General features: G+C 41.5%; 2 protein-coding genes across 4 annotated transcripts in view; one reads left to right on the top strand and one right to left on the bottom strand.

The window, feature by feature from the left end:
- Positions 1-26,853, bottom strand: part of itfg1 (integrin alpha FG-GAP repeat containing 1) — a 213,321-nt gene extending 186,468 nt beyond the window's left edge. Inside the window, exons 1-6 of the mRNA XM_080458012.1 lie at positions 26,424-26,853; positions 23,270-23,354; positions 22,048-22,178; positions 20,688-20,745; positions 20,315-20,392; positions 20,133-20,227 (exon numbers count right to left, since the gene is read on the bottom strand). Coding sequence (XP_080314138.1) covers positions 20,133-20,227; positions 20,315-20,392; positions 20,688-20,745; positions 22,048-22,178; positions 23,270-23,354; positions 26,424-26,601 — 625 coding nt within the window. The 5' untranslated portion in view covers positions 26,602-26,853. The remainder of the gene's footprint in view (positions 1-20,132; positions 20,228-20,314; positions 20,393-20,687; positions 20,746-22,047; positions 22,179-23,269; positions 23,355-26,423) is intronic.
- Positions 26,854-27,119: 266 nt separating this feature from the next.
- Positions 27,120-27,542, top strand: part of phkb (phosphorylase kinase, beta) — a 145,827-nt gene continuing 145,404 nt past the window's right edge. Inside the window, exon 1 of one of the 3 annotated variants that reach the window (XM_080493391.1) lies at positions 27,120-27,211. Coding sequence is in view for 2 of the 3 variants with exons in the window: in XM_080493389.1 (XP_080349515.1) it covers positions 27,148-27,211 (64 nt within the window). In the remaining variant the exon portion in view is untranslated. The remainder of the gene's footprint in view (positions 27,212-27,542) is intronic. The other 2 variants (XM_080493389.1, XM_080493390.1) reach the window with 2 other exon arrangements.

Genomic DNA, 27,542 nt, shown 5'->3' with positions numbered 1-27,542 from the left:
TTGGTCCTCAAATTTGACATTAAACGCAGAAAAATGTCCCCGCAGCTGTGGAAGGTTTTCCATGAACAACCTCCGAGGAGGCATGGATTGAGATGAGAGCTACGTACTCAGCGGCGGCTGAACTGAAGCAACATGGACACGTCAGAGAGGATCCTTTAGTTTTGATTCATTCGAAACACTGGTCGTTCACATGTTGACATTAATTAAGGTCGCTGATAGTGCTGTGAAGCCTTGTCACAGTGGCATCAATGACACCAGTATCAGTTTGATCCGTTTTCAGCAGTCAACACTGATTGAATTTCATTTAGACAAATGAGAAAGCAGCATATACGCATGAGGGGTGATGGTAGAGTCCACTTTCAAAACCCAGGATAATTATAGTAGTTTGGTCATAAGAAAGAAGCTTTACTGAAATTACAGTGTGTTATCGGAATGAGGTGCTTTCATTCTACAGTCCAGTGAGAGTGAACGGCACAGAGGTGGGTCATTGTCACTTCTTGTGACTGACCAGATGTATTTCCACGGAGGATAATTCTTTTTTCTTGCTTGAGAACACAGTTAAAACACAATTTATTCATGTATATACTGTGTAAAGAAAAATAGAGCGAGCTGTAGTTTTTTTCTGCTGTTTCTAGTTTGTCCAGTAGAGGACGCTGTGTTTCAGTAACACTCCCGGGTCATAAGATGACCAAGATCCAGAACTGAACGATAGACAGCACCGTGATCAGAACCCAGAGATCAGTGATGTTGCAGTGAAAGTTAGCAGCCTTATAAAGGGAGGTAGCATTAGCATCACCAAGGCGTGTAAACTACATACAGTTTGTACTTTTCTGTTCTTTAACCCAACAGGAAAAATGTTTAGAATGTGTCGTATACTGCTGCTGTAACCCAGAGAGTTCTCATACTGGGATCAAAGTATCCATCCATCCATCCATCCATCCATCCATCCATCCATCCATCCATCCACTTCCCTCTACCCAAAGCACAAGTCTTTATCTTTTGTACAGTCCATGTGGGAGGACTGCGGACTCTAATGTGCTGTACCATCTGTTAGTTAGTTTCTCATATATAAAGGCCTGTGGACTGCTCACTGTAATGGATTGCCATGAACACTTATGTGCACTTTCTGACCCCAAAAACACACACAATACAGTTTTTTTTAAGAACTATGTTTATCAAGAGTGCTTTCAGAGGAAAAGGTAAATAACACTCAGCTAAAAAGCAGCGTCATAAAGCAGAAGGTCAACTTGCCGCGCAGATTTTTCCATCATGTTCTGCAGTGCAGAGACCTGGATCACTTTATCAAACTTTTGAAGAAGAATGTGCCACAAGACTTCTATTTTCTCCAGTGAAAAGGAGGGAAAGAGCTTTATTACTGGATAAGCCTCCATTTAACACAGCGCTAATAGCTGGCACAAATCTATCCCAACATGTGTTAGGAATTCAATTTCCATTGAATGATGAGGCCATGCAATCTCCAGGAGGGTTAATTTGGAGCAGTACAGTTAGAATGCCAAAACCAAGGACTGCACTGTTGGATTTGTTTTCTACTTCAAGGAATCAACTTTCACTTATTGAGCAATGGGTAAGTGGCAGTGATGTAGTCCAGAGTATACGTTGGTAAACGGTCAATACCCACTTATTTCAAGTCAGCAATGCGTACACCCACTTTCGAATCCCCCGTAATGTACCGCTCAGCAGCATCTACGAGCCTATTTTTTTCCGTAGGACGACGAAGCCATGACCTGCCTTACTCTGCCACTCATTGGTAATTACTCACTGCATTCACTGATTTGATTGGTTATTGTTGGTTGGTTATAACTATCATGCAGCATGGGGACTGACAAGCCAATCAGAGGCAGAGTAGATCAGTTCATTACGAGGCAAATATTGGTAAACAAAGAATTATATTGAAATTCTTTTACAATGAGCAAATTCTATGAAGAGATTTAACAAAATAAAGTCGTCTTTCATGGCACTGTTTCTACAAAATTGTGTTTCTTGGATACTTTAAAACAGGGTTCCCCAATTCCGAGACTCGAGGGCCGGTGTACTTTAGGTTTTAGGGTTCTCACAGTTGCAACACACCTGAATGCAACAAGGGCCTTGTTACTTGGCTTTTTTACAAGCTTGACGATGACATCAACATCAGATTGAGGTGTGCTGAAGCTGGGAGAGAGCTAAAACATGCAGAATACCGGCGATCAAGGCCTGGAATTGGGGAACCCTGCTTTAAAAGAAGGAAAAAATATCTTATAGCCACTTTTCAAGGGAAAAATACACCAGTGGCGATTGAGCTGTTATGTATACAGAACCTTTAAAGCAGATATGTCACACATAAAGCACATATTGGACAAAGTTAAATTTTATCACAATGGAGAGATCAAAATAACAATTACAACCCTAAAAGTTCACATTGAATGAACTGTTCACTCAATGTGTGAACAGCCTAGAATGTTTTGGGGGAGTAACATGGGAAAATCCTTAGTTTTTAGGATGCATGCTTTCACGAACCCACTCCCAGTATGACCTTAATGCTAATGCTGTTTGGCTAGCAGTAAGGTAGCAGGCACTGACCTCTCAGCTGAGCATCGAGCACTTCAGCACAAATTCTCAAAACCTCGACCAAGCCACATCAATGTCAGCATACAGCACAACTGTTCAAGTTGAAATGACAGGCGAAGAATATGGTCATTTCTCCAGTATAACGTAATGAGTAAAAGAGCAGTAACCAAGCCATTAGTTTTGGGTGTACGTTGGTGCGATGGACAAAAAAAAACCTAGGAGAGTGCTGAAGTGACATTAAAGGTGCAGTGCCGTGAGGTGTGAGAGGGACAGGGCCAATCTTCTCTCTGTGACTCTCTTGGCCCTCGAGCAGGTTATTTGTCAGCCTGTTACTCAGCAAACAAGCTGTGACTCTTACCCCCCCCCCCGTCGGCTGCCACAGGGAAACACAGAAATGCACGGGCACCGACACATGGAGATGAACGGGTGCGTTGTGTATCCCCCTCCAGGTTTGCTAAAAAAAAAAAAAAAAAGGCCTCCATGGTGACTGATCACAAGGACAAATTTTCCAGTTTGTGTGTGTGATAAGCGTTTGAATGAGACCAACAGTCATGAAGCTGAGAGAAAGATGGATGTGCGTATGGTGCAGCCCAGCACTGGCTTATGTTTGTGTATCTGAGCCTCTGTATTTGTCCCTTTGTATCGATTGGTTGCTTCAGTCTTTAACCCTCGGTCTGATGTATGGCTTTGCTGCATGGAGGGACGGCCTTTGGCATTCTGAGGGAAATGTCACAGTCGTCAGCAGTGAAAGAGATACCTCCCCTCAATCAGACACCGAGGGGTTACCACACTCCTGCTGAGGAGGGGGAATTGAGACGAGAGGAGACAAGGGCAGTCTGTAAAGCCGCACACATCCAAGGCCATGTCATCAATACCTGCTGTAGAAACTACAACCAACACACCGACATTCTGTTCAAGCATCAGCTGATTCATGCCAAGAATTCTTCATGTACACCAATGCTGCAAATGCCCTGAAAATAGTATAGAGCAACTACAACAGGGGTGTCAAACACAAGGCCCATGGACCAAAACCGTCCTGCAAGAAGCTCCAACTTGGCCCAACAGACCACTACAAAAATTATGAAAATTTCAAAGAAAACCTTTTTTAAGCACATTTCTTCGGAGAAGTGGACAACAGTGAGATCTGAGCTGAGAGATCAATGATGTTGCCATGAAAGCGAGCTACCTGGTTGCTATCAAACTAGGCTTAAAGCCATGCTGTCAGGGGGGGGGGGGGGGGTTGTAAAAACACCCAGAATGCAACAGGTATAAAAGTTTCTTTGTACAATTTACTGCATTTTGCATCAGAATGTTTCGCTTAATTGGCTTAATGTTGAGATTGTGACAATTGTTGGTTCTTTTGTCAAAATAAAGACATGTTCATCATGTATACTCTGCACCACAACAAATAAAAATTTTAAAGTGTAAATTTATAGCTTATTATGTCACCATTTTACCAGTCCGGCTGACTCACATTTAACTTGGACTGTTTGTGAACTTCAGGATGATCTATTAACTGATTTTTCAGATGTTGGAACATAAAATGAAAGGGCAATTAAAAGTGTTATTGTTTTCAAATCCTCTATAATCTAAACTTATCAAAATTAAAGTGTTTAAGTCCAAGTCAGATTTTCAAGAAATGGGAACCTCGACAGGAACAAAAGTAATTGAAGATGCTTTACAGACTTCTGGATAAACTCGGGAGCAGGGAGTTGGTGCAGACGGATTGCAAATGACTGAATGGGTGAAATGTCATTCGTATCATAAACTGTCATTCCTTCAATTGTGAAGATCCTGTGGAAACCCCTGAAAGAAACCAAGGAGATCTCTGAAGAATCATGGGAATAGTACACTTGTAATCCAGCGTCAGCTGAAAGTTCCTGCAGCTGATTTTTATTTATATGGAGGTTTAACAAGGCAAGTGTTTCCTGTTTATAATGTAATTGTTGTATGTTGACTGCACAGTGTGCGTGCGCACATGTTTTCTTTGAGTACAGATCAAAAATATGAATGATTGGTGAGCCTGAAAATGTACGTGAGCTAACAACATATAGTATGTTGTTGCCTTGTATCTGTACATGTTTGATGTAATAATTCCAGCATGGAATTAAGAGTCAAAATATACAATATTACATTTGTAACCACCAAACTGAAACATGCCTCCCTGACAACAGTTAGACTTATTTTACCTGTGTAACATGTCTATTATGTTGATCCCGTTGGTTCATATTAAGACTGAGCTCTGGAGAGAATGCTAACTGACATAAACAATGCTGCTTGGATCACGTGTGACATGAGAGTGGGGTAAACAGCTCTGTCACATTCACAAAGTATTTTAATGAAATGAAATAAGAAGTCATAGCACATCAGCGTGACTCTTTATAGTCGGGACCTTGTGAGTATCTTTTAGCCCATTTTGCAGCACTGTGTATCAGCAGCCAATACACAGTGGATATACAGTGTACTCATGAGGACACACAGCCTGCGTCATGCAGTGTGACAGCATTAAGGCCCCCTGCATCCTCAGAGGAAACGTGCTGCCCTGCTAAAGCTGGTTCATCACAAAGGTCATCCTGAAGATGAGGATTCCTGAAGGCAAACACCTGCTCACCTTTAGATTTCCACTGTGCTGCAGGAAGAGCTAACAGATGTTGACCTGACCTCCAAAACATGCACACAAACAAATAATAGAATAAAGAATCAAACTGGACACCATCAAAAAAGACACGGGGGAAAAAAAAAAGAGAAAATAAACTCACGAGAGTGCAGGAGCGTTCAGGAACAAGTTCTCTGCCGAACATTTTTTACTTGTCAAAGATAGGAAAACGCTCAGAAACAATCAAAATCCAGCATATCTTTTTAGTATTTTAAACATTGTAATTATGTTGTCTGTATTCAGATCCAGATTCACATCAAAATGAATCCTTTAAACATAATATTCAAAAACTCTGTCAGAGTTTAGATTCTGCTGAAGTTAGAGGCTCTTTGTTCTCTGCAGTATTCTAGACGTTAGCATTTAGCATTTAGCATTGTCCTTGCAGTGTGTATTCACACTCATCGTCTCCCAGAAACCTCCTGGAGCTTTTAAAGCTTCAATACGTGAAGTGAAGCAGATCTTTGAGCTCATTGTGGTGACGGGCTGTTATTTTCTCAAACGTTCAACATGTCCAACTAGCCTGAGCGTGGCCAGCTAGCAGCTAGCAGCTAGCAGGGTGGTTGGTGCAGGTTAAAGTTGCTTCATGCGGTTGGTGCAATTATTTGTATCAATGATGTTTCTCATCTTTGTCACAGTCTTTTTGTGTTGAGATTCTATTCACACACATGAACACACACAGTGCGCATAAAGGAAGTGCTGTGGACAAAATGAGATGGAAAGTGTGTGAGAGGGTTTGGCCATAATCCTCCCTATAGCTAGCGCTCCTGCGTTGTTCCCTGTAATGGTTTTAGGGAGATTATTTCTTCCAGGAATAGCGATGCTCCATTTCATGCTGGTGTGTTCTGCCATGTTTGTGAATGAGATGTTTTGATGGTTTGGAGTGGAAGTCACAAAGTGCGGAGTCGGCCTTCATATTGGCTTAGAGACGGATTTATTGTGAGACGCTTTACACTTTGTTAGCGTCCCGGATTCTGCCTTTTATCTGTGTGTGTGTGTGTGTGTGTGTGTGTGTGTGTGTGTGTGTGTGTATCAGACTGAGCATCAGTGTGAGATACAGTTGACTGATGTTTGTTGTGTGCTCAGATTGTGTGAAAGTTATTTTGAAGCAGACTTTCAGTGTGTGTGTGGATTGTGTGTATTCACATGAAACCGGTGGCAGTGATAGACAGCATTTGTTCTTTATTCAAAGTGTTGAGACAAAGTTACTAAACCTGCCGTGCTTGTAGCCTGTGGGGAAAAACAAAATCTAGAAGAGAAAAGCATGTGTGAACCCTCCCAGGCTGTTTCCAACATTTTAACCCAGGGGTGGGAATGTCTGTCATACTTTACTGCATTAACAAGCAAAGTGTATATGATATAGTAGCTGCGCACATCTCTCTTTTTTTCTTTTTTCTTTCAGAGGTTTTCTTAGACTCCATCTTTCCACACTATAGTAAATTGTCTTCGTGGGCTTTAGGCAACTTTGGAAAAGCTTGTTTCACAGTCCGCTGGGTCCCTGCGAGCAGAGCGACAGAGCCACATATCAAGGAGGTGGCCAGAGAGGATCCAGCACACCGTCCTCACTGACCCCTCACTCCACCCGACAGGACAAACTGACTTTGTGCAGTCCTCTACACTTTCTGAGGAAGTTACTGAAACTTTATGATAAATTAATGAAGAAATACAAACCACTAATGCCAACATTCGGTATTGCTTTAATATAACAAAGTCACATGATCATACCACATAATCACCAAGGCAACACTTTAGCCTGCAGCAACAACATGAAGCAACTTTAACCTGAACATGAAGCAACTTTAACCTGCACCAACCACATGAAGCAACTTTAACCTGAACCAACCACATGAAGCAACTTTAACCTGGACCAATCACATGAAGCAACTTTAACCTGAACCAACCACATGAAGCAACTTTAACCTGGACCAATCACATGAAGCAACTTTAACCTGAATCAACCACATGAAGCAACTTTAACCTGCACCAACCAGGCAACTTTATCCTGAACCAACAACATGAAGCAACTTTAACCTGAATCAACCACATGAAGCAACTTTAACCTGCACCAACCAGGCAACTTTATCCTGAACCAACAACATGAAGCAACTTTAACCTGAATCAACCACATAAAGCAACTTTAACGTGAACCAACCACATGAAGCAACTTTAACCTGCACCAACCAGGCAACTTTAACCTGCACCAACCACATGAAGCAACTTTAACCTGAACCAACCACATGAAGCAACTTTAACCTGCACCAACCACATGAAGCAACTTTAACTTGCAGCAACCAGATCAAGCAACTTTAACCTGAACCAACCATATGAAGCAACTTTAACTTGCACCAACCACATGAAGCAACTTTGACCTGCACCAACCACATGAAGCAACTTTGACCTGCACCAACCACATGAGGCAACTTTAATTTGAATCAACCACATGAAGCAACTTTAATTTGAATCAACCACATGAAGCAACTTTAACCTATAGCAACTACATGAAGCATATATTTAGTTATCTATTACTTTATGATTTGCTTTGTTTGCTTTGCTCTGTTATATGTGTTGTTTTTGTGTGTTAGTTTATATTTCTTTTGTTATGTACCCACGTCCAAAATAAAATAGATAAAATAGAAAAAAAAGGAGCAACTTCAAACTGCACCAACCACGCTGCTAGATGCTGCTGCTAGATGCTGCTGCTAGATGCTGCTGCTAGCTTGCTCGCCACGCTCTGGGAGACGTTGAGTCTGACTGAATACACGGCAGGGGCGATGCTAAATGCTACATGCTAACCTCCAGAATCCTGCAGGGAACAAAGAGCCTCCAACTACAGCAGAATTTAAAATCTGATAGTTAGAGAAGATTGTGATTAAAGGCTTCAAATAGATGTGAATACCCACATCATATTTAAAAGGCAGTGATTAAAATACTTGATGATAAATTGCTTTTAATTTTTTATGTGAGTCGACTCGTCTTAATGAACAGTTTTGTTTAGTTGAAAGAGAAATTAATCACCATTAACATCCCAAGCACAGAGACACACACTAAAAATCTACCACAGTTGGTGTGAATCACAATGAATATCCACAACTTCAGATACAATTCTCCGTCACCACAAATCTAGTCTGAACGCCAAAAGAAATGGCAAAAAGAAGTAACCAGAGGGCGTGTTTGTGTGCGTCGAAGGAATTTCTGCCACTGTTCTATGTCCTTTAAGAATCTTCAGCCCGTGGCAATATCACAACAACAGCCCAAAGAGTGATATGTACTCCAGCAATGAAGAAGTAATCCCAGTTATTTATTGCTGAGAAAGTTTTTGAACAAATAAAATGCAAGAAAAAACATCAGTGTGCACAAACTTCCTGAAAGTCTCTGCACATGAATTCAGACTGTACAGATTTTCACAGACAATAACAGAGCCATTGCAGTGTGAAAATGCTTGTGATTGGAGGGTGAAAGCAGCAACACATTTCAGGACAACACACGGAAATCATACTGAGAAGGATCATGTGCAGTTTGGATTTAATTAGTTAGTGTACTTCGGACCAGGAATTGGAGATAGCATCTAACCGCAGGCTCTGGTCAAATCGCAGCACACAACAGAGGAAACCTTCCAACACAATCACCTCTGCTCTTTATTTAATTGAAAAATCACTCCTGCCTCCTAAAATAAACATTTCTCTTCTTCTCCATTAACAGTCAGCCTTCTTGAAAGTGCAGCTGCTTCCATACACACACCTCAGAGGTAATGGCGGATCGTACCGGGAACCTTTAACATGTCTGTGAGTTCAGGGGAAACACAGCGAGGAAGAGCAACCGCAGTAAATACAACCGTCGTGTTGATGAAGATGTTTGCTGTATGTGACTGTGAGAGTCAGCGAGACATGTTCCTCTCTGTTTGGTGAGTGAGTGTGTAACAGTCCTGGGGCTATTTTAATACATGCCCAAGTTAATCGCTATTGGGTTTAGCCTCCTGTCGGCACTGTGGTAATATATTCAGCCAATATAAACGTACTCTTTCAGCCGATTGCTCAAGTAGCTCTAATACTTAGTCAACTTTACAAATAAAACATACAAAATTACACAAAGGCTTACGATAACATACTGATCTTTCTTTAATCAAAGACTCCCACAGGCAGATTATTACCTTCGACACTGTAATTTGGATTTAATCAACTTTGGTTAGTTAGACTGTACGATGTCACTCACTCTGTTATTAGTGAGCAGGTGTTGGGAGACAATCATCCTTTAATAAGCTCCTGACTGAAGTCTGACTTAAAGAGTCTGGATTTTGTCACACACTCCATAACAATTTTTGCCACAACTCCGAGTTTCCCCACACCTGTATTCTCCCTAAGGCCCTGTTTCAATGACAACGCATCATTTTGGCATTTTGGTTTCAAATAAGTTAAACGTTTACACCGCAATGTTTTGAAGATGGACTGATTACACAGAAACAGCAAAACTACTGAAAATGATGTAGTTGCCATGCTGGGCCACTAGTGGGGGCTGTTGTTGATTTTAGTAATGAAACCACACACACACATGCAGCAGAGAACAATCCGCTCTAAACATTAACAATGGGAGAACGCGGACATTCTAGTGGACAGACGAATAAGTTGGATTGTTATTATGGCGACTGTCAAAATAAAAGTACCAAGTCCCAGGAGAATTGGAACTGGGAGTCATGACACTCTGGAGAAAACATTGTTCCGATTGTCTCGCTACGGAGCGTGTGCAGAAAACTAGTTACGAGTGTGAAGTAAATAAAAGTGTAAAGAACTCTTCTCTATGTGCTGTGATCAGCCTAAAATCAATGTGACACTGAGATTGAAGCCTGATAAAGTCTGATGTCCACAGGCAGCAAAAACTTCCTGTGGTGCATTCAGGGGAGACAAGTCCCCCGCTGAATGAAACTGAATAACGATCAATCACACTAAATGTAAAAGAATAAATAAATATATTTAGAAAAGATATGGAGTTTTCCAGTTAGGGTGGAGGTCAGTTAGTTACAAAACGCGAGACCTAGACATACAAGAGTACTTCTCGGACATGGTAAAAGAAAGAAAAATAGATTGTAAACTCTGTTTCTGTCCAGATAATATAAAGCAATGTTGTGTTTACTTCTTCTTATTTCAAATTCCTGCACTCCTTCTGCTTCCCTCTTTGATGGTGCCTTGACTCCAAAATGGCTCTTTAAATTCTTCACCCATTGTAACTTAATCCCTGTATAATCAATTCTTCTTCAGGGCCACCCTTGCTCGGTGGTAAATCTGCTCTCTTCCTCCCGTCACCAGCACCACCACATTATTAGTCGGACAATCAACAAGCCACTTCAACACAGAGGTAGTTTAATTGGGTGCTGCACAGAGCATTACCATGGCTGTTGCCTAGCAATGGCTCCTGATGCCAGTATTTCTGTCTTTGTGCATGCTTTTCTCCCAAAATGGCATCTATAATTACTTTGCAATTACTACCTTTTCTCTCAAACAACTTCTTATCATACCGCTGAGGGCTTCCCGCCCAGTGGGGCTCTGTCTGAATCCACAAATCCACAATACGTGATGTGCCCCTGGAGTTACTGCGGCCCTCAAAAAAAGGACAAAATTTAAAGCGATGGATACTTCTTCTGTTGTTCACCAAAAAAATCCATCAACAAGCGCGCAGATATATAAACATTGAATGATGTTTTCACATTGGACCGCAGCCCAACAACTCGGCCGCATAAAACTTTCAGTTCTACTCCTGCAAGCCACGGGACCGCAATGCCGCTTCCCACCACTTGGGGCGGTGACGCGACATTCAGTTGTTGAACACATTCCAGAAGAAGTCAGCCGTAAACTTCTGACCGAAGTGATGGAGAAGCTTTAAAATGAAAAAAAGAAGAAAATGAAAGTGATGCCACCCCCTCCTCAAAGGAGAAATAGGTCCCTCAGTACAACCCTGACTTTAGTACGTTGAGCGTTGTGGACAGAGGTTGCGAGGCAGAATCTATGATTTGCCTGCCACTTTAAATGACAATTGCATTGTGCGAAGTGGAGATGTAACGTGTCGGTTTTCGGAAGTGTAGTTGCTGATGTAGTTGTATGGTTGTTTGCCCGCTGCGTTCTGGTGTTATGCTGCAGGTGTGTGTGTGAAATGATAAGTGTTAGTCCAGTGTGTGTTAAAAGAGGAAATAACGGCCACAATTATATTTCTCATTTCATTTGGTTTTATTCCTTTTTATGATAATTCAGTCTGTGATAACTTATGTTGGGATCTATATATACACATTTGTGATAAACAATTTAGTGCAATAGATTTCTTTTGGTAGAACTTGTATTTATCTATTTATTCTAAATTTAAACCGTGCTTTTGTACAATTTTATGTTTTTAATTGTTCACTATAATGTCACTATTTCATATTGTATTATTTTATTTAATATATTTATTATTTTTTATTTTTTTTGTTCTTTTAAGAGGACCACAATAGAAAAAAATCTTATTTATGACATCTTTTGTGTCATCCTATGGTTTTTATACATGCCATCAAAATGATTGATATATATTTGTATGTTTTATGTCTAGAAAATCCAAATAAATTCATCAATTCAACCACCTTCCCTTCTCCCTCCATCCAACCCCATATCAGAATTGGCCTGACAGACAGATTTTGTTACCAGCAGACACGAGCCACAAGTGAGTGAAACTCTGGATTAAACCAGGCTTCCCGACTGCGATTCGGATGATCACCTGGAGGAGGAGAACAGATGTCAAACGCTGCACTGCTGCTGGTGTTAGCAGCAGAATTCCTCTTCAGATTTTTATAAATATTCAGATTTTTATAAGTATTAAAATGAAAAATATTTTCAGATTTGACATTTTGTTTTTGTTGATATTGACTTGAGCCTTTACATTTGTTCAAGTCGCTACAATTGCTCTCCTGTTCAGTGTTGTATGTGCAGGTTTACATACACGAGATAAAGAAATGTTTTGGGGATCATCACAGTGTATCGTATCATCTATTTTACAAGGTTTTAGCTTGTTAATCTAAGTGGACTTGATTTAGTTATTGAATACAAATCAAACCAAGACTTGGATCAGTTCAAATGAAACTGTCAATAGTGTATTTAAATTGGTCCCGGGACATTTTGTACTGGGAAATTGGGCCGTGAGGTCAAAAAGGTTGAGAACACCTGGTTTAGGTCGACTCTGTAAGTGATTGATGGAAAATGAGTCTCCACATATGCCGATGATGGAGTGTTAAATGGTATTAAAGTGGAAACTTTACAGGAGAAGCTCTGTTCCATTTGAAAGAGTGAACAGCGCAAACTGCACTCTGGATTCCTTTTTCATTGTTGTCTGCTCACACATGAAGAACTCGGGGTCTCAGAAAACTTGTTTTCTCTGTTTAAATGGAACATTTCCAAAATGTTGCACTCTGGAAACCATTTTCTAGTGACTCTGAACATGTTTGTCATGTAAATGAACGGCTAAAACAGAAGGAAACTGTGCTGTTTTCACATTGTGGCGTTAATGGATCCTGACAGGCTGCAGTTCCGAGAGTGTTGAGGCGGTGACGACTGCTCCTGTGCGGGATTGGTCCGAATGATTACAGCTACTGGGAGGGACTTTGGAAACTCCTGCTGCTCTATTGTATGAAGCCAAACCTCACGGCTGCCCTGAAAACGCTGCTTTGCAGGTAATTAGTCTTCACTGAGGTGACAAGTAACCAGAACAGAACAACTACACCTTCAGAGGCAGCTCAGTGCGTAATGATACCTCGGCTTTTGAGGTGCAAAGAAAACGCAGGAATACACTTCACCACTTCTCTTTTGTGTGAACGCTCTTTGTGAGTGCTAATGACTCGCAGCTGGAGGACCAAAATGTTGACATGGATCATTCTCACAGAGAAAAATCCCACAGGATCAGTAACTGTCGCCTAAATGTATGTGAATATGTGTCCTGTCTTTTCTGGCAGGTTTTATAGCATGTACACAACAGGTAACAAGAATGAAAAGCCTGTTATTATATAGAACTGACCATCCTGGACTGGAAAGGAATGACTAAGACTGCATACAAACACGATCCCCGTGTATCACTCCTACATAGTCTGGCTGGCAAAAGATGATCGTTAAAAAAAAAAAAAGAGATTATCAGCTATATGAATCACGTGGCTGGCTGAGAAGTCCAGAGGCTACGTAAGGCCTTGACACAAGCCAGGAAACAATTCCAGTTTTTTTTTTTATGGGGTTTTGCTGACAGTGCTGTTGCAGCGAGGTCGTCTAATACACCACTACAGTGGTGACATTGGACTTAGATTGGAGTCATGACACGGTCTCAAACAAGTGAGAGGAAACAAAGTCCCTCAGTACATTAGGGCAGGACAAAGGGGACGTCCACCATCAGGAAGACCCTCTGCTCCAAACACTCAGGCCCTGTTTACACTGTTTACAAATACTAAACTTTGTCTGTCTACACCACAACAGTAGTGGGAGTCACTGAAGGCACACGTATTTGAAAAAGTTTTTTGTTCACGAGCACCGACTCGGCGTGTGTGTGGACGACCGTTAGCTAACAGACTCAGTTTCCTTTTTCTTCAGGCGTGCAGTGAAACCTGTGTGTTTCACCACCGAGCCGACTTGTACCGCCACCGCCACCTCAGGAAGCGTCTGTCCTCGCCGACAACTCGGTAACTGTGGCCGTGTTCTGCCATTTTTGGTCAACAAGACACTAATGTGCATGAATGAAGTGCCGTCTTGTTGCTAAGCAACTGCCACACCCCAAACAGACCTGCCATCTTGGTCAAGTCAACCCCGACTGGAGATCTCTGTGTTGCATGTCTATTGCTACTTAGATGTGTTGGTTTGTGAATTAATAATTAATCATTTATGAATTAATACATTATGTTAACAAACGGCTGTTCGCTAAATTGAACGATTCTTGATGATTATTGTGTATTTATTGTGACATTTGCTGGGTTCTAACAGTCTATGCTTGACTCTCACACCTTTTCTTTTATTGAAGTATTGTTATATTTCATTGAGAAATATTAACTAACTTAATGTAAATCCTTTCAACCAGTAAGGATAGTTTGGTAATTAGTTTATTTCCAAATTCACCGGTGATGCCCCATGATTATTAATGAATCCCTTTAAATAAATGAATTTATTATTAATACAAATAAAGGTTTTAATAATTTAAAGTAATTAATCCATTACTTTATGAATTGTTAAAGAGTAACTGACAGTTTACTTCATTAAATAATTAAAAAATTTCCTAAATTACTTCCAGTGATTTAAATAATTTCGGTAATAATTTCAGCCATTTTAACTTTCTCCATCCGTATGTCGTGCTTTCAGTTTGAGATCTTTTATTAAAACTCTTCAGTAGTTTCTGAGCACAACTCAAAGCTCCAGGTAACACAGCAGGTTGTCGGTCTCTGTTTTCCTCTGTTTTTCCTCTATTTGGATTTAATCCTGGATATCTAACCAACAGGAGACTTTGAAACTCAACATTTCTCAGCTGAAGTGAAACACAGTGTGCAGGAGACACACTAGGGGGAGACTCGGGTTTTACTGGATCAACTGTCAAACTTTTTTTCTTTGAATGGAAAATCAAAACTCTTATAAAAAAAAAAAACAAAAAAAAAAAAACTTTATTTACACATAATTGAGTGAAAGCTTCAGGAAGCCAAAAGATCCACATGTGGCAGGAAGCAGACCTCAGAGCTGCAGGCTACAAATGATCTGAGGTGCCTCAGATACGTTTGGGTGAGTATAAACACTGAGAGGCTCAATGTCCAGAGGGGAATGATAAATAGACCAGATGACGCTGCCTCCGGTGGTGCTTTCAGTCACCTGGGGGCAAACAAACTGGGGCATCACACTCCCCAGAAGCATCCTTAGCTGTGGCCTATAGAAGAGCCAGGTGACTTAATGAAGATTATCATTCAAAACATCACTTTATTCTCCACAAGCCATTAACCCACTGTCCCTCTGAGAGCATTTCTGCTGGTGCCGCAATGTTGCACTGAATACACAGTAACTCCTGCTCACTTGTGAACATGGCATGGTTTAGGTGGATATTTTAGCCTGCGGATGAGGACGGCTCGATCCCTCAAGACCTCGAACAATGGTACAGTTGCAAACGTCAAAATGTGGCTCACGACCACAAGAGTTACATTTGTCCTTCAAAAGTTTCTAAATCAGTGTCAAACATAAGGCCTGTGGGTCAAACCTGGCTTGCCAGAATCTCCAATTCTGCTACTAAACCACCAAGCAAATTGTAAAAATGTCAAAGAAAACACTTTTTTTTTTTTTTTTAAACAAATTTCTTAAGAGTAGCGGCATTTTCAACTTAAAGTTTAAATTTCAAGGTTATTATAACACTATTTTACCGGTCTGGCTCACTGAAGATAAAATTGGGCTTTATGGTGGCCTTGAACTGAAATGTGTTTGACACTCCTGCTCTAAAGAACAAAAAACACAACTTCCCATGTGTCACCACGTGAAGCTGCAGCGACGGTATGGAAGGGAAGCTGCATCGGGGGTGAACTGGAAATGTTTCAGATCTGAATGGCGCAGTTCACTTTCTGGATGCAGATGGTCTTTAAAGTCCATCCTCCCTGGACGCTCCAGTCGGTCCTGCCCAGAGGAGCAGGTGGTCACAGCAGACAGAACACCCCCCCCCCCCCCCCCCGCAACCGCACTTTATCTTCCCTGCCATCCCTCTCTCCTCCAAAGCATTCATCCTTTCCAGCTCAGCTTGATCGCTCCATCACTTCCTGCTTACTGTCCTCCTCCTCTGTCTCTCCCTCCATCACACACAGATTTACAACAGGCCTTTTCTCCTGGTCTCCCCCTCATGCTCGCGTCTTCCTACAACACAGCTGAATGCACTTAACAAGTCACGACAGCCATCCTCTGAGTGCAGATGACACTATCAACTCCAGCGGAGACAAACTACTCAGAGGCTTTAACGAGAGGAAAAAGGCCTGCAGGCCGTCAGCGGGACCGACGCAACTGAAGCAACCCAGACCAAATGAAACACCAGAGATTTCCATTTCTTTGTTTCTCGTCACAAAAAAATGTCAGTTTATTGACTTTGAGTTAATCTCTTAACAGATTAAATATGAATTAAAATCTGCCGTTATTTAAGTGACAGCCCTGAGAATAAAACCTTGCAGCACAAAGAGATACCTGCAGTGAGTCTGACATGACTAAATCCTTTCTGATTACCTTAAACACCAGGATTAGTTTCCAGAGAGGGGAATAAAAAAAATCCCCCCCCCCCTAAGTCTAAGTGACAGCGCTGCACTGAGTGGGCAGAGGGACAGGAGTGAGGGGCGCCGTAAAACAACAGTGAGGCGATTTCTCCATTCACTGGTGAAGAAAATATCTCTGCTCTTCTCTCCTAGTCATGTTGAAAAGTGGCTGTCGGCTCTCGTCTCCGCTGCCACAACTTTCACTCTCAACAAAGTTTGGAGGCTGAACTTCAGGGGGGAAAAAAAGAAAAAACACTAACTGACTGCATCTTAGGAGATTTGTGGTGGAGAGAAATCTGCACTGGTGCGGAAGAGAACGAGAAAGCAGGAAGCAGGCGGTATCAGGAAATATGGTAATCCTCTTTTTTTTAACATGTAAGATGTGGATTACATGGATTTGATGTCTGCAGAGCCACAGAGGATGTTTCAGATGAAGAAACTGATCAATGCAGTTTACTGTGAGATAGATCAGGTAACATTTACTGTGTGAACCTCTGTTGGTGTGTCTGTTACCATTTGAGTTGTTTTGTTTTCTTCCTCCATTGTCTCATGGCTTGAGCTGTATTCCCATTTTTTTTTGAGGACACAATCATTTGTTGTAGTTTGGGAAGCACAATTCATTACAATTTCAGCATTATTGCATTTTGGGCGACGAGTGGGTGCATTGGTCGTTTTTTGTAATGAATCCAGCACACATAGAGAACAATACGCTATAAAAAAATCAACAATGCAAGAACACAGACATTTGTATGAACAGACGGCCAAGTTGGATTGTTATTATGGTGACTGTCAAAATAAAACTACCAAGTCCAAGGAGAATAAGGACTGGGAGTCATGACAGTCTGGAGGAAACATTGTTCTGATTGTCCAGCTACTGAGCATGTGCACAACCACCAGTTACTACAGCCATTGTGTGTATAACCAGGAGGAGCGGTTCCCCCGTTTACATGCAAACGACGTCTGGGCATTTTCACAAAGTTCCACTTTGGAAGCCATTTTCAAAAAGTTGTGTTTTCAGTTGCTCCGAGCGTCGTTGTCATGTAAAACAGGCACCCAAAATGCAACTGAAGTTTAGCATTTTCACCTGAAAACGTTTCAGGGCCAAAGTCGCATCAGGCTTCATAGAGTCACTGAGCATTGCAGCACCGATTCCCCTTCAATGTAAAAAAAAACAACAAATAAAAAAACAGCTGATGATAAATGATAAAAACCTGAATAAATACCATGATTTCTTTGAAACTATGTAAATCTATTTATTGATTTTATTCAATCAACTACCGAGATATAACTAAAATGCAATTATTTGCAATTAATAATACATCCCTGCAATAATCACATTGTATTTTCACTAACTAATGACTTTATTATATCTCAGTCCAAAACTCAACATTGATTCATTCACATCGATGATGGTCTTTAACACACTGAAGTGTAGGCAGAGTAATCCCAGGCCATTGTAACTGAGGACTCAAGTTCTCGGATCAATATGATCGATAACAGGCTTTGGTCACATGTTAATTATCACAGAACAAATAAAACTGCAGAGAACAAAGGACAAAGACCAAACAAGGTGTTTTTTTGTTGAACCGCTGTAACCAGATTAATGGAGGGTAACTTCGTTTTGGTCCAGTACAAACTATTTCCACTGTGAGACTGTTGAAAATCCCTAGAAGGACTTTTACTGTGCTTTCAGTGTGAATTGAGGACCTCAGTGGACACAGACGTGAGGCTGGACAGAAGAATTACTATGGCTGCAGGACACGCTGCAGTAGGAAACACACCCTCCAACACGTCCAGTCGCTTCCTGATGGGATTCTCTCGTGAGGAGAAATGTGAGTTTTCACTGGAGCCTTGAACACGTTTTCCACTCACTGAAGTGTTATCGTTTCAGATTACAACTCGCGCGCATCTTTTTTTTCTTTTCTTTTACCAACGAACACTTTTTAACCTTGTGTCTAGAGTCAAAGTTTCATTTCAAATCACATGTAGAATTGTAACGTTCATGCCCCGTGCTTTAAACACTGATCCCTCTCTTCTCGCTCTACCTATCCACACCTGCTCCATCACCTGGGATCCATCGCTTCTGTCGACGTGAGCAGGTTTCTGCAGTGGCGGTGTTTTTAAAACGGACTGAACCCAGATATATTTCAAGAGGCTGTCATCTTGGCAAAATATTGTTTCAAGCCTTTCTGAGTGAAAGGAACGGTCCCATCTGCTTTCATTGTAGAATTACATCTTTAGTGTTATATCTATAATTACAACCCAATTCAAGCACTGCTGATTAAACCTCATCATCTATTCTGCTCATTTTAATTACAAATAAAATTCTAATAAGTCTGGTGAATCATTGATGATACTGAGAGTTTATGTGACTAATATTGTAATTTGCTGAGCCGCGATGTGAACAGCGCCGTCCCACCCACACGCAGGAATCAGCCAGGGAACAGACACATTATGGGGATTTGTGTTTCGGTTGGATCCAGTGGAAGTGGTGACATATGGAGCAATATGAGCTGGAAACAAGCGTGTAGTGTGAGGAGGAGGTGAGCAAGGAGCACTGCTTATATAAACACAAGTGCCCTGTAAGTGCTATTATTGTCCTCTCCGACTGAAATACACAAGCAAAACGGTTTGTTTTTTTTCAAAATGTGTTTCTCAACCTCAGGCAGCATCGTCTCTGGTTCAGGTTGAGGATGATGAAGGCAGATACTCTTCAGGGGAATACAGAGGAAATGTTGTTCCTTCACTTCATAGTTTATAGTTTATGTCAAACATAAGGTTCATGGGCCAAAGCCAGCCCACGAGAGGCTTCATTCCAGCCTCCAAACCACCAAGCAAATGGTCAAAAAGTAAAAGGAAGCATTGATTTTTGAGTAAACTGCTTAAGAGTAGCGACACAAGACAACACTGAGACCCGAGGTGAGAGATTGTTGATGCTGCCATGAACGCCAGCTACCTTGTTGCTGTCAGGGTGTAAAAACACCCAGAATGCAACAACTATAGGAAAGCTTTGGTTTGGTGAAAATATAGACATTTTCATCACATATATTCTGCACTGCAACAAAGACAAAATGTAAAGCTTAAATTGAAAGGTTATTGTGGCACAATTTTACTCAAGATGAACGTGGATCCTGAACTAAAATGTGTTTGACACTCCTGGTATCGGAGGTTCAGTGCACTGAGCTCTGTAATATTCAACAAGAAGGAAACAGGACAGTGGTTAACTTAGAGGTTCACAGTGGAGGTTTCACTGCTCTCCTCTGCTGTGTGAAGTTACTCATTTTCTTTTTCTTTAAGGGGAACATATTCAAAACAGAAAAACTACTTTACTGGATGATACAAGTATAATCTGCCTGTTGATCTCCTGGCTCTTAAACTGTGAGAATATCTAATAAAACCAGTGTTGTGTGATCTGCCTCAGAAGAAACCCACCTTTTTTTATTTATTTTTTATTTTTTTTATACTCTTCAGGAAATTATAACTGTTATGGGCAATTAGCACACACAACCCTGCTGGGAAGAGACACGTGTCTTCACACAGCCGACTCCTCGGAGAGAAACACTGAGATCTGGATTTAAAGATTAAAATCCGTACGTATGTGACGGTTTCTCGTCAGACTGCTTCTGTGGCTGAGCACGGAACACTCCGGGACTGAAACGTGTGACTCACCGGCAGCGAAGTCCTTGTTGAGGTCGATGAAAGCGTTGGAGTGAGGGAAGCGCATCTTAACAGGTGGGCTCAGAGCTTTCTGCCACTGCGGAGTCCTGGAGGTAAAAATAGAGCAGGACTTTGACACTTTGCATTCTGGGAAGTGATTCACCGTGTGAGAAACCCAAAAAGCACCTCGTTACCTTTTAGTGAGGGAACAGACTTCAGTGTCGAGCAGGTTGGTGACTCCGAAGATGTCTGGGATCATGTCGCCGTTAAAACTGTGGACAGATGGTTTGGCAGACGATCACAGGTTGAACAGACATGAACTTAAAGCATCAATGGAAACATCTTTCATTAACTTAAAAACATGATGTATCAGACTGTTATCAGTTTATTAGTGGTTTCACTCTCTGGGTCAGGTCTAATAACTATACATCAATAAACTGACTGAATCGTGTTTAAATGTCAGATTTATCAAAGAGCTTTCACACATTCATAAAAAACGGATTCATGATTGTTCCTTGAGTTGAAATAAGTCACTGTGAACGTTTGAATATTGAGACTGGTACTTACTCCATGACGAGAGGCTGGTCTGTGAACGTCTTGTTCAGTTTGATCCACCCGGTCATATCTGTGGAGGACCGGACAGAAGGCCTTGAACATCATCAGTGGAGTAACTAGTGTTTCTCCACAGTCAGAATCAGAGTGATTCTAGTACTTCGAGGACTGAAACCCTTCCAGGCTTTGTAGGTTGAATTTTAATTCAGTTCCACCAGATTGTTGAAGTTGGTGGTCATTTGTGCTGCACAATGTCTCACACTCACTACCCGTAGACGTAAACTCCTTCGTCACTGAGTCAGTCATTGTGGTATTATTATTGATTTTATTATAAAGCTGCATTGTGTAAACGGAAGATATCAGGCTCTATTTTCATGATGGAATCCAAAAGGTGATTTTAGATCATTGACTCTCAACCGCTTTCTTAAGGGACCCAAACTTTTGCCATTGTAACCCGGGCTATATAGTATGCCTACTTGTCTGAATTTTCACAAAACACAACAATTACTACAGAAAATGGCTCCAATCTAAACATAAAGCCAATTTTAATGAAACCTTCTTGTGCAAAATACAGTGAAATGTCAAAAAAACCCTAAAAAAACTCTCGCTGTTGCATTCTGGGTATTTCTACAAACGCCCCCAGACAACATGGCTTTGAGGCGAGTTTGATCACAACGAGCGAGTGTGCTTTCATGGCAGCATCACTGATATCTCAGCTCTGGTCTAGTGTTGTGTCGCTCAGAAGCAACTTGCTAAAAAATAGATGTCTGCTTTGAATTTTTCACCATTTGTTTGGTGGTTTGGCCAGATCGGAACCACTTGCAGGCTGGTTTTGACCCGCAGGTTTTATGTTTGACCCTCTAATGATGTCTTCCTTCCCGGTTGGGAATCACGGTTTTATATTAGAGGATTGAAACGGGTCAGCAGGGATTAGAAGTCGGGGGGGAAATATCATGAGTGTGGGGGTTTATACAGTGGCTCATAAGACTCAATCAATCTGATTGTCTCCATCGAGTGCCTCAGACAACTAAACTCCATGTTTACTTGAACACGTTTTGCTTTGGACCGGAGCAATGAACTTCACAAACGTGAAAACAGCCCGTCACTGTTTTTACAGTTTGAACGGAAAGGTTTGCGCTCACGTCAAATTTGCTTTGCATTTACATTTTCAACAAGAGACCAAGAGAGGTGACGTAAACTCTGTAAAAATGCATCAAATGAGGTAAAAGAGCAGGGATTCCTCCGTCACGCACATAAATTGGGAGAAACTGTGAAAATACGGATCTGCTAAGGTCCGCCACTTCCTGTTTGGTCTATCGGTCTTATCAAACCTCACCAGGGTTCGTTTTACACCCAAACACTGTTGGAGTTGTACCTAAAGTCTGGTTGTTGCCCCAAAAGATGAAGACCTCCACGCCCCCAGGGCCAGGCCCGATTGTGAGGAGGACGTCCATCTGTGAGTCTCCATCGTAGTCTCCAGGGACGACGCTGGTGACCACAGCATTCCTGAAAGGAGGAGAACAGATGTGAGCCGCAGACTCGTGTCGACACAGAGGAACGTTCTCCTCGCAGGCTTGATGTGACTAGTCGGAGGATTGTATTCTTGACACCTCTGCTAGAAAACTTGGATTTGGGGATGTTTTACTGTGTTGGTCATGTTTTCTGGGAGTGTCCCGGAGCCCATGCAGTGAAATCCAGTACAGCGTCGTGTCTGTTTTAATTGTTGAAGCAGTTTGCTGCAGATTGGTGAATCTGTTCCCGTCTTCCCATCTGAGAGGCCATGCCTCCCTGAACAGCTCCTCGTTCATCTGACTGAGGCGGGAACAGTTAACCTCGCTTGTTCTCTCCAACGTTCCTCTGACTGTTTCTGCGCCAACTACCTTCACGGTCACTTGGTGCTTCTCGTCTCTTCTCTTGTTGCTGCAATTAAATCTGGTTCACCAGAAAGCCTCCTCCTCTGAGTCTGGTTCTGCAGGTTTCTTCCTGCGAGTTTTTAATTGTCCTCCGTCCCCTCGACTTGCTCCTGTGAAAATGTGTTGTTTTTCTCTCTGTAAAAGTATCTTGAAATGACTGTTGGGTTTTGGTGCTATAGAAATAAAATCAAATTGAATTGAAATGTTGCTAAATACTTTTCAGTGCAGCTCATTGGAATTTTCTAAATTAATTTATTCCAAGATGGTAAATTGTGGGTAAAAAAAGGTTTAGAAATGGCCCGTCTAGAATTTCACCCTGTGGTTGCTGGAATAGTTTTATTGTCGAGTACCAGACACACCAACTGGAAGTTATACTACTGTTTCAGAGAGCTAATAACGAAACAGACTGCATCACAGGCAATACAATACATCAACCAATGTTTTCTATGACACAGAGGACCTTCAGGGCTCCGCCATCGTCTAACTGTGTCTCACTTCACTTTCTGTTGTGTTTCCCTTTGTGTGATAGCCTGAACGTCGTCGCACGTTTCCCCTGGTTGTTAGTGCAAACCAACAAACACATGTTTTACTCCCAGACTGAAGCATTTCTCCAAGCTTCGTTGGTAACAATAAATCTAATCAGGCTTCCTCGTCAGCCCGGGTTGAAACAGAAGTCACGTTTACCTCGGCAGAACGCTCCTGGTGATGTTCACTTTGGGTTTGAAGTACGGTGCTTTCGAGTCGGCCAAGAATATCACAACTTCAGAATCTGAAACAGGAAGGAAAAAAAGTAAGACTTTAAAAGTCACATTGCAATAATTATTAAGTTATAAATCGAATCGCATCGTGTCACAATCGTGACAGCACCAAGTGGATGTAATAGCGATACTTTACTGTGCGATTGTGTCCACACCGAACCTGCTGCAGTTTTAGTGGTGGGTTGCTCCAGACAGAAGGAGGAGTCACTTTTACATATTTAACATTGACAGTGACATCAGATAACTGTGCCTTCACCTCTGTTTCAATCTCTCTCTATACTTTAGTTTCAACTGATTGATTTAAAGATCAGCCTGTCTTTAATGGGATCATTTCCTGAATTGTTCTGAAGACTTTATTTGAGATGGGCCGCTCCAACCCGGCGCTGCAGGCCATCATCGACCGACGGCCCAAATACAATGAGGAGTTTATGAATGACTTTGCCGTCTTTCTGTCTGGGATCATGCCCAGATACGATCGTGTCCTTATTCTTATGGATTTTAACATACTGATAATCCTGGTGAAGGACTTTTTAACTCTCAATGACTCTTTTAATCTGGTTGAGTGTGTGTCTGGCGCCACACATGAACATGGGCATACATTAGACCTCGTACTTTGTCATGGTTTGAGTGTTTATCCTGAAGAACATGTGACAATGTCCTGTCTGACTTCCGGTATTTGATGTTGGTTTGTTCTGCACTGCAGTTCAAAACTGCGTTATGCTCTGACTGACATTTAACTCTTCCACTACCAAACCTTTCTTTGCTGCCTTCTACCAGCTCTACGTCCCCTCTGGTACAGAGGAGCATTATCATTGGTTTCAGTCCTCCTGCCTCACCATACTGGACTCTGTGGCTTCATTAAAACCTAGGCAGCCTAAAGCCAAACCTGAGCTCTGGTTCAATGAAAGAACCCGGGCAGCCAGAGCCAGAGCTGATGGAAGAAGGACAAGCTGCTGTTTCACTACAAATTTTAAAGGACTGCTGGCATCAATATCACAACACTGGAAATATGTGAGAACTTAATACACTTTTTTTATTTATTGAGAATGTTGTTGCCAACAGAGCTGATTTCAGTTCCTGCCTCTAATCCTTCTGGTTCCGTCACTTGTCCAACCGATTTTGATCAATTTGAGCCTGAAGCATTTTCAGAGGATGTGGTTGAACATATTATATTTTAAGGTTCCCCCATGATGCTATCCCTCCTCATCTTTTTAAAGACGTCTTCCCCAGCATAGGGCAACTGGTTCTTGTCATCATTAACAGCAGTATGTCCTCTGGTGTAGTTTAAACATGCAGTGGTACAGCTGCTTCTTAAGAAACCTGACTTTGATCGGACTGTTTTAGGCCCATCTCCAAGCTGCCTTTTATCTCCAAAATCTTGGAGATTTTTCACTCACAGCTAAAGCGTGACGTGGAGAAACACAATATCCTAGAGGTTTTTAAGTCTGGTTTTAAAACCCTGCATAGCACCAAGTCGGTATTGCTTAGGGTTTTTAATGAGATCCTCCTTGGCAACGATTCTGATGATCATGTGGTTCGTTTTGTGCTGCATTCAACACAGTGGAGGAGCAGGACATTTTGATACCCAGGTTGTAACACCTCGTGGGCATCTGTGACTATGCATTTGCATAGGTCCTATCTGGCAGACAGAACAATGCTGGGTCTCTGTCACATGAGTTTCCACAGGGTTCAATTTTAGGGGCCCTGCTTTTTTCCCTTTCCTCTACTGCCACTGGGTTCTTGTTCTTAAAAGGCACGGCATCTTGTTTCATTGCGAAGCAAGAGGACAGCCAGGTTCATGTCCCGCTGAAAAAAAGAAGCTATTTGATGACAATAAAGCCCAATGAAAACAAACCAGAGGTGATGTTGTTATGGCCCAGTGGCTCCTGGGGTAAATCCCTGAATGGTCTCGCCCTTCTTTACCTCTGCCAGCTGCTTCACCACAACACTCCTGCTCGTTGCCTCGGGTCAGCTGATCAGCTGCTTCTGAACGTACCGAGGTCCAAAAGGAAGCTTTTAAACCAGCCTGAAACTATGCTCCTGTTATTATTGTTGCCATTTTATTGTGTTTATTTTTTTTTTTATATATATATATATTTCTATTTAAGTACAGCACTTTGGGTCAGCTGTGGTTGTTTTTAAAGTGCTGTAAGAGTAAAGTTGAGTTGAGCTGATGTCAGCTGGAGAAACAGTTTAATGACAAATGCTGTCACATACATAAAGACTTCAGACTTTATTTTCCTGGGCATTCCTATCAAAGATGTGGGGCAAATACTCAGGAGGGGGGTGATAACATCCGGACAGTCTTATGCAGTGTAAAAAAAGAAAGAAAAAAACACACGTGGCTTTCTTCTTAGGCAGCTTGCTAAATACTGGTTTTGTTATAAATTCTCAAAGCTTAAGAGCCAGGAGGCCAGTTATTAAATTAATCAATTGAAAGTTAATTTCCTCCCAATGTGGACATCTTTAATGCATATTCAGAACAAAGGTGTCAGTTTAAAGTCAAAAAGAAAACTTAGTTTACTAGCAGAGGGACTTAAACTAGACATACAATACATGTGACCATCTAAGGCAAACAAATTGAAATTGTACAACTTAAAATCTAACTTTAAAAAGCAAAGAAACATGTAAAAATAGCAAATGGGTTGTTAGAAATTGTGAATTGGTAGAAATGATTAGTTGTTTGGTAGAAACTGTGAATATTTCGGGGGGGGGGGGGTTGAATTATTTGGTAGAAATTGTGAATTAGTCGGTATAAGAAAAGTGAATTAGAAGAAATGGTTAGTCATTTCTTAGAAAATGTGAATTATGTTAGAAATTGTGAATTAGCTGATATAAATGGTTGGTAGAAATGTTCAATTGTTTGGAAGAAATGATTGATAAGTAGACAACTTGAATTTGTTGTTAAAAAGGTGAAGTGGAAATGATTTGTCATTTGGGAGATATGTTGAATTATTTGGTACAAAGGGTGAATTTTGGGAGTAGAAACGACTGGTTAGGAAGAAGAGATGTTGAATTAGTGAGGTGAAATGGTTCATTGGCGTATAAATGATGGATTATATGCAGGAAGCTGAGCCCACCTTCTCTGATGATGAAGATGTCTGTCTGTTTATCCGCGTTAAAGTCTCCAAACGCGGCCACCGTCCCGTAGTTCGCGGCACCGAACAGATCGACGGTGACATCCTGAAGGGCAGAGGTGTAGAAACGTCCCAGAATAAAAGATAAAAAGGTAAAATAAGTGAGATTGAAGCTCCACATCCTGCTGGAGTCTCAGCTGATCACAACACTGGCAGCACGGTACTCTGCTTTACGGCAACGAGAGAAACAACCCTCCCTTCTTATCACAGTGAGGTATAAAAAAAAATATTCCTGGAGATTGAAACGTTTCTAGAGATCTTTTTTTAAATCAGGAAGGATTATTCTGCTTTGTTGAGCGTGAAGTTATAATATTAGAGGTTCCGTGTTTACGTCAGTGTCGTGATGTCGGGTGGTTTGACAGCTAAAGGATGTGTGAAGCGACCGGACGTTTCTAAGAGGAACGTCAGACAAGGCGGACGTTTGGTTTCAAAATAAAGAAAATGTGTTACGCTGTTGTGTCAAATTTAACAGCCTAAAATTGATTATCCTGTTCATTTATCTTATCTATAGAGTATTATTTGACACTTTAATTGTCGTATGTAGCTTGTTTTCCTCTTGTCTTTCAGAATGACCATCGTTAAACGGTTACTTTGTCTAATTTTGAAATCTACGTCTTTCCTTTTCCGTAAAAGCCTTTTACTTCATTCATATTTTCGACATTTAAACATGGCGAGTTTGGCAGATGTCGGCTGGAAACTCCTGGAATTCAAGGCCAGGTCCAATCGATCAGGTCTGAATCTCTAAACGTGTGCATGATGTTACGATGTGGAGTTGTTTGCGGTCCATAACAGTTCGACTCGATGTGAACATTGGATATGAGCAGTGCCTTGAGGCTGCAGTGAAAGGTCAGGGGGGAATGTGCTGCAAGTGAGGGCTATTTAAAGAGCTGCTCAGCATGTCTCTGTCCACTGTCCCTGTCCAATGTCCTGCACAGTGTGGGTCAGGACGGGGTCCTGACGGTAAACACATGATAAACACCTGTTTTCACAACAGGTCTCCATCGCTCCTATTAGGTTTACTTCTGCATTGTGCTTGTGACGTGTAACTTTAACCACATGTTG

The sequence above is a fragment of the Lipophrys pholis genome, assembly GCF_963383615.2.
Source record: "Lipophrys pholis genome assembly, chromosome: 2".
Classification (NCBI taxonomy): Eukaryota; Metazoa; Chordata; class Actinopteri; order Blenniiformes; family Blenniidae; genus Lipophrys; species Lipophrys pholis.
This window is presented reverse-complemented; position numbering and strand designations above follow the sequence as displayed.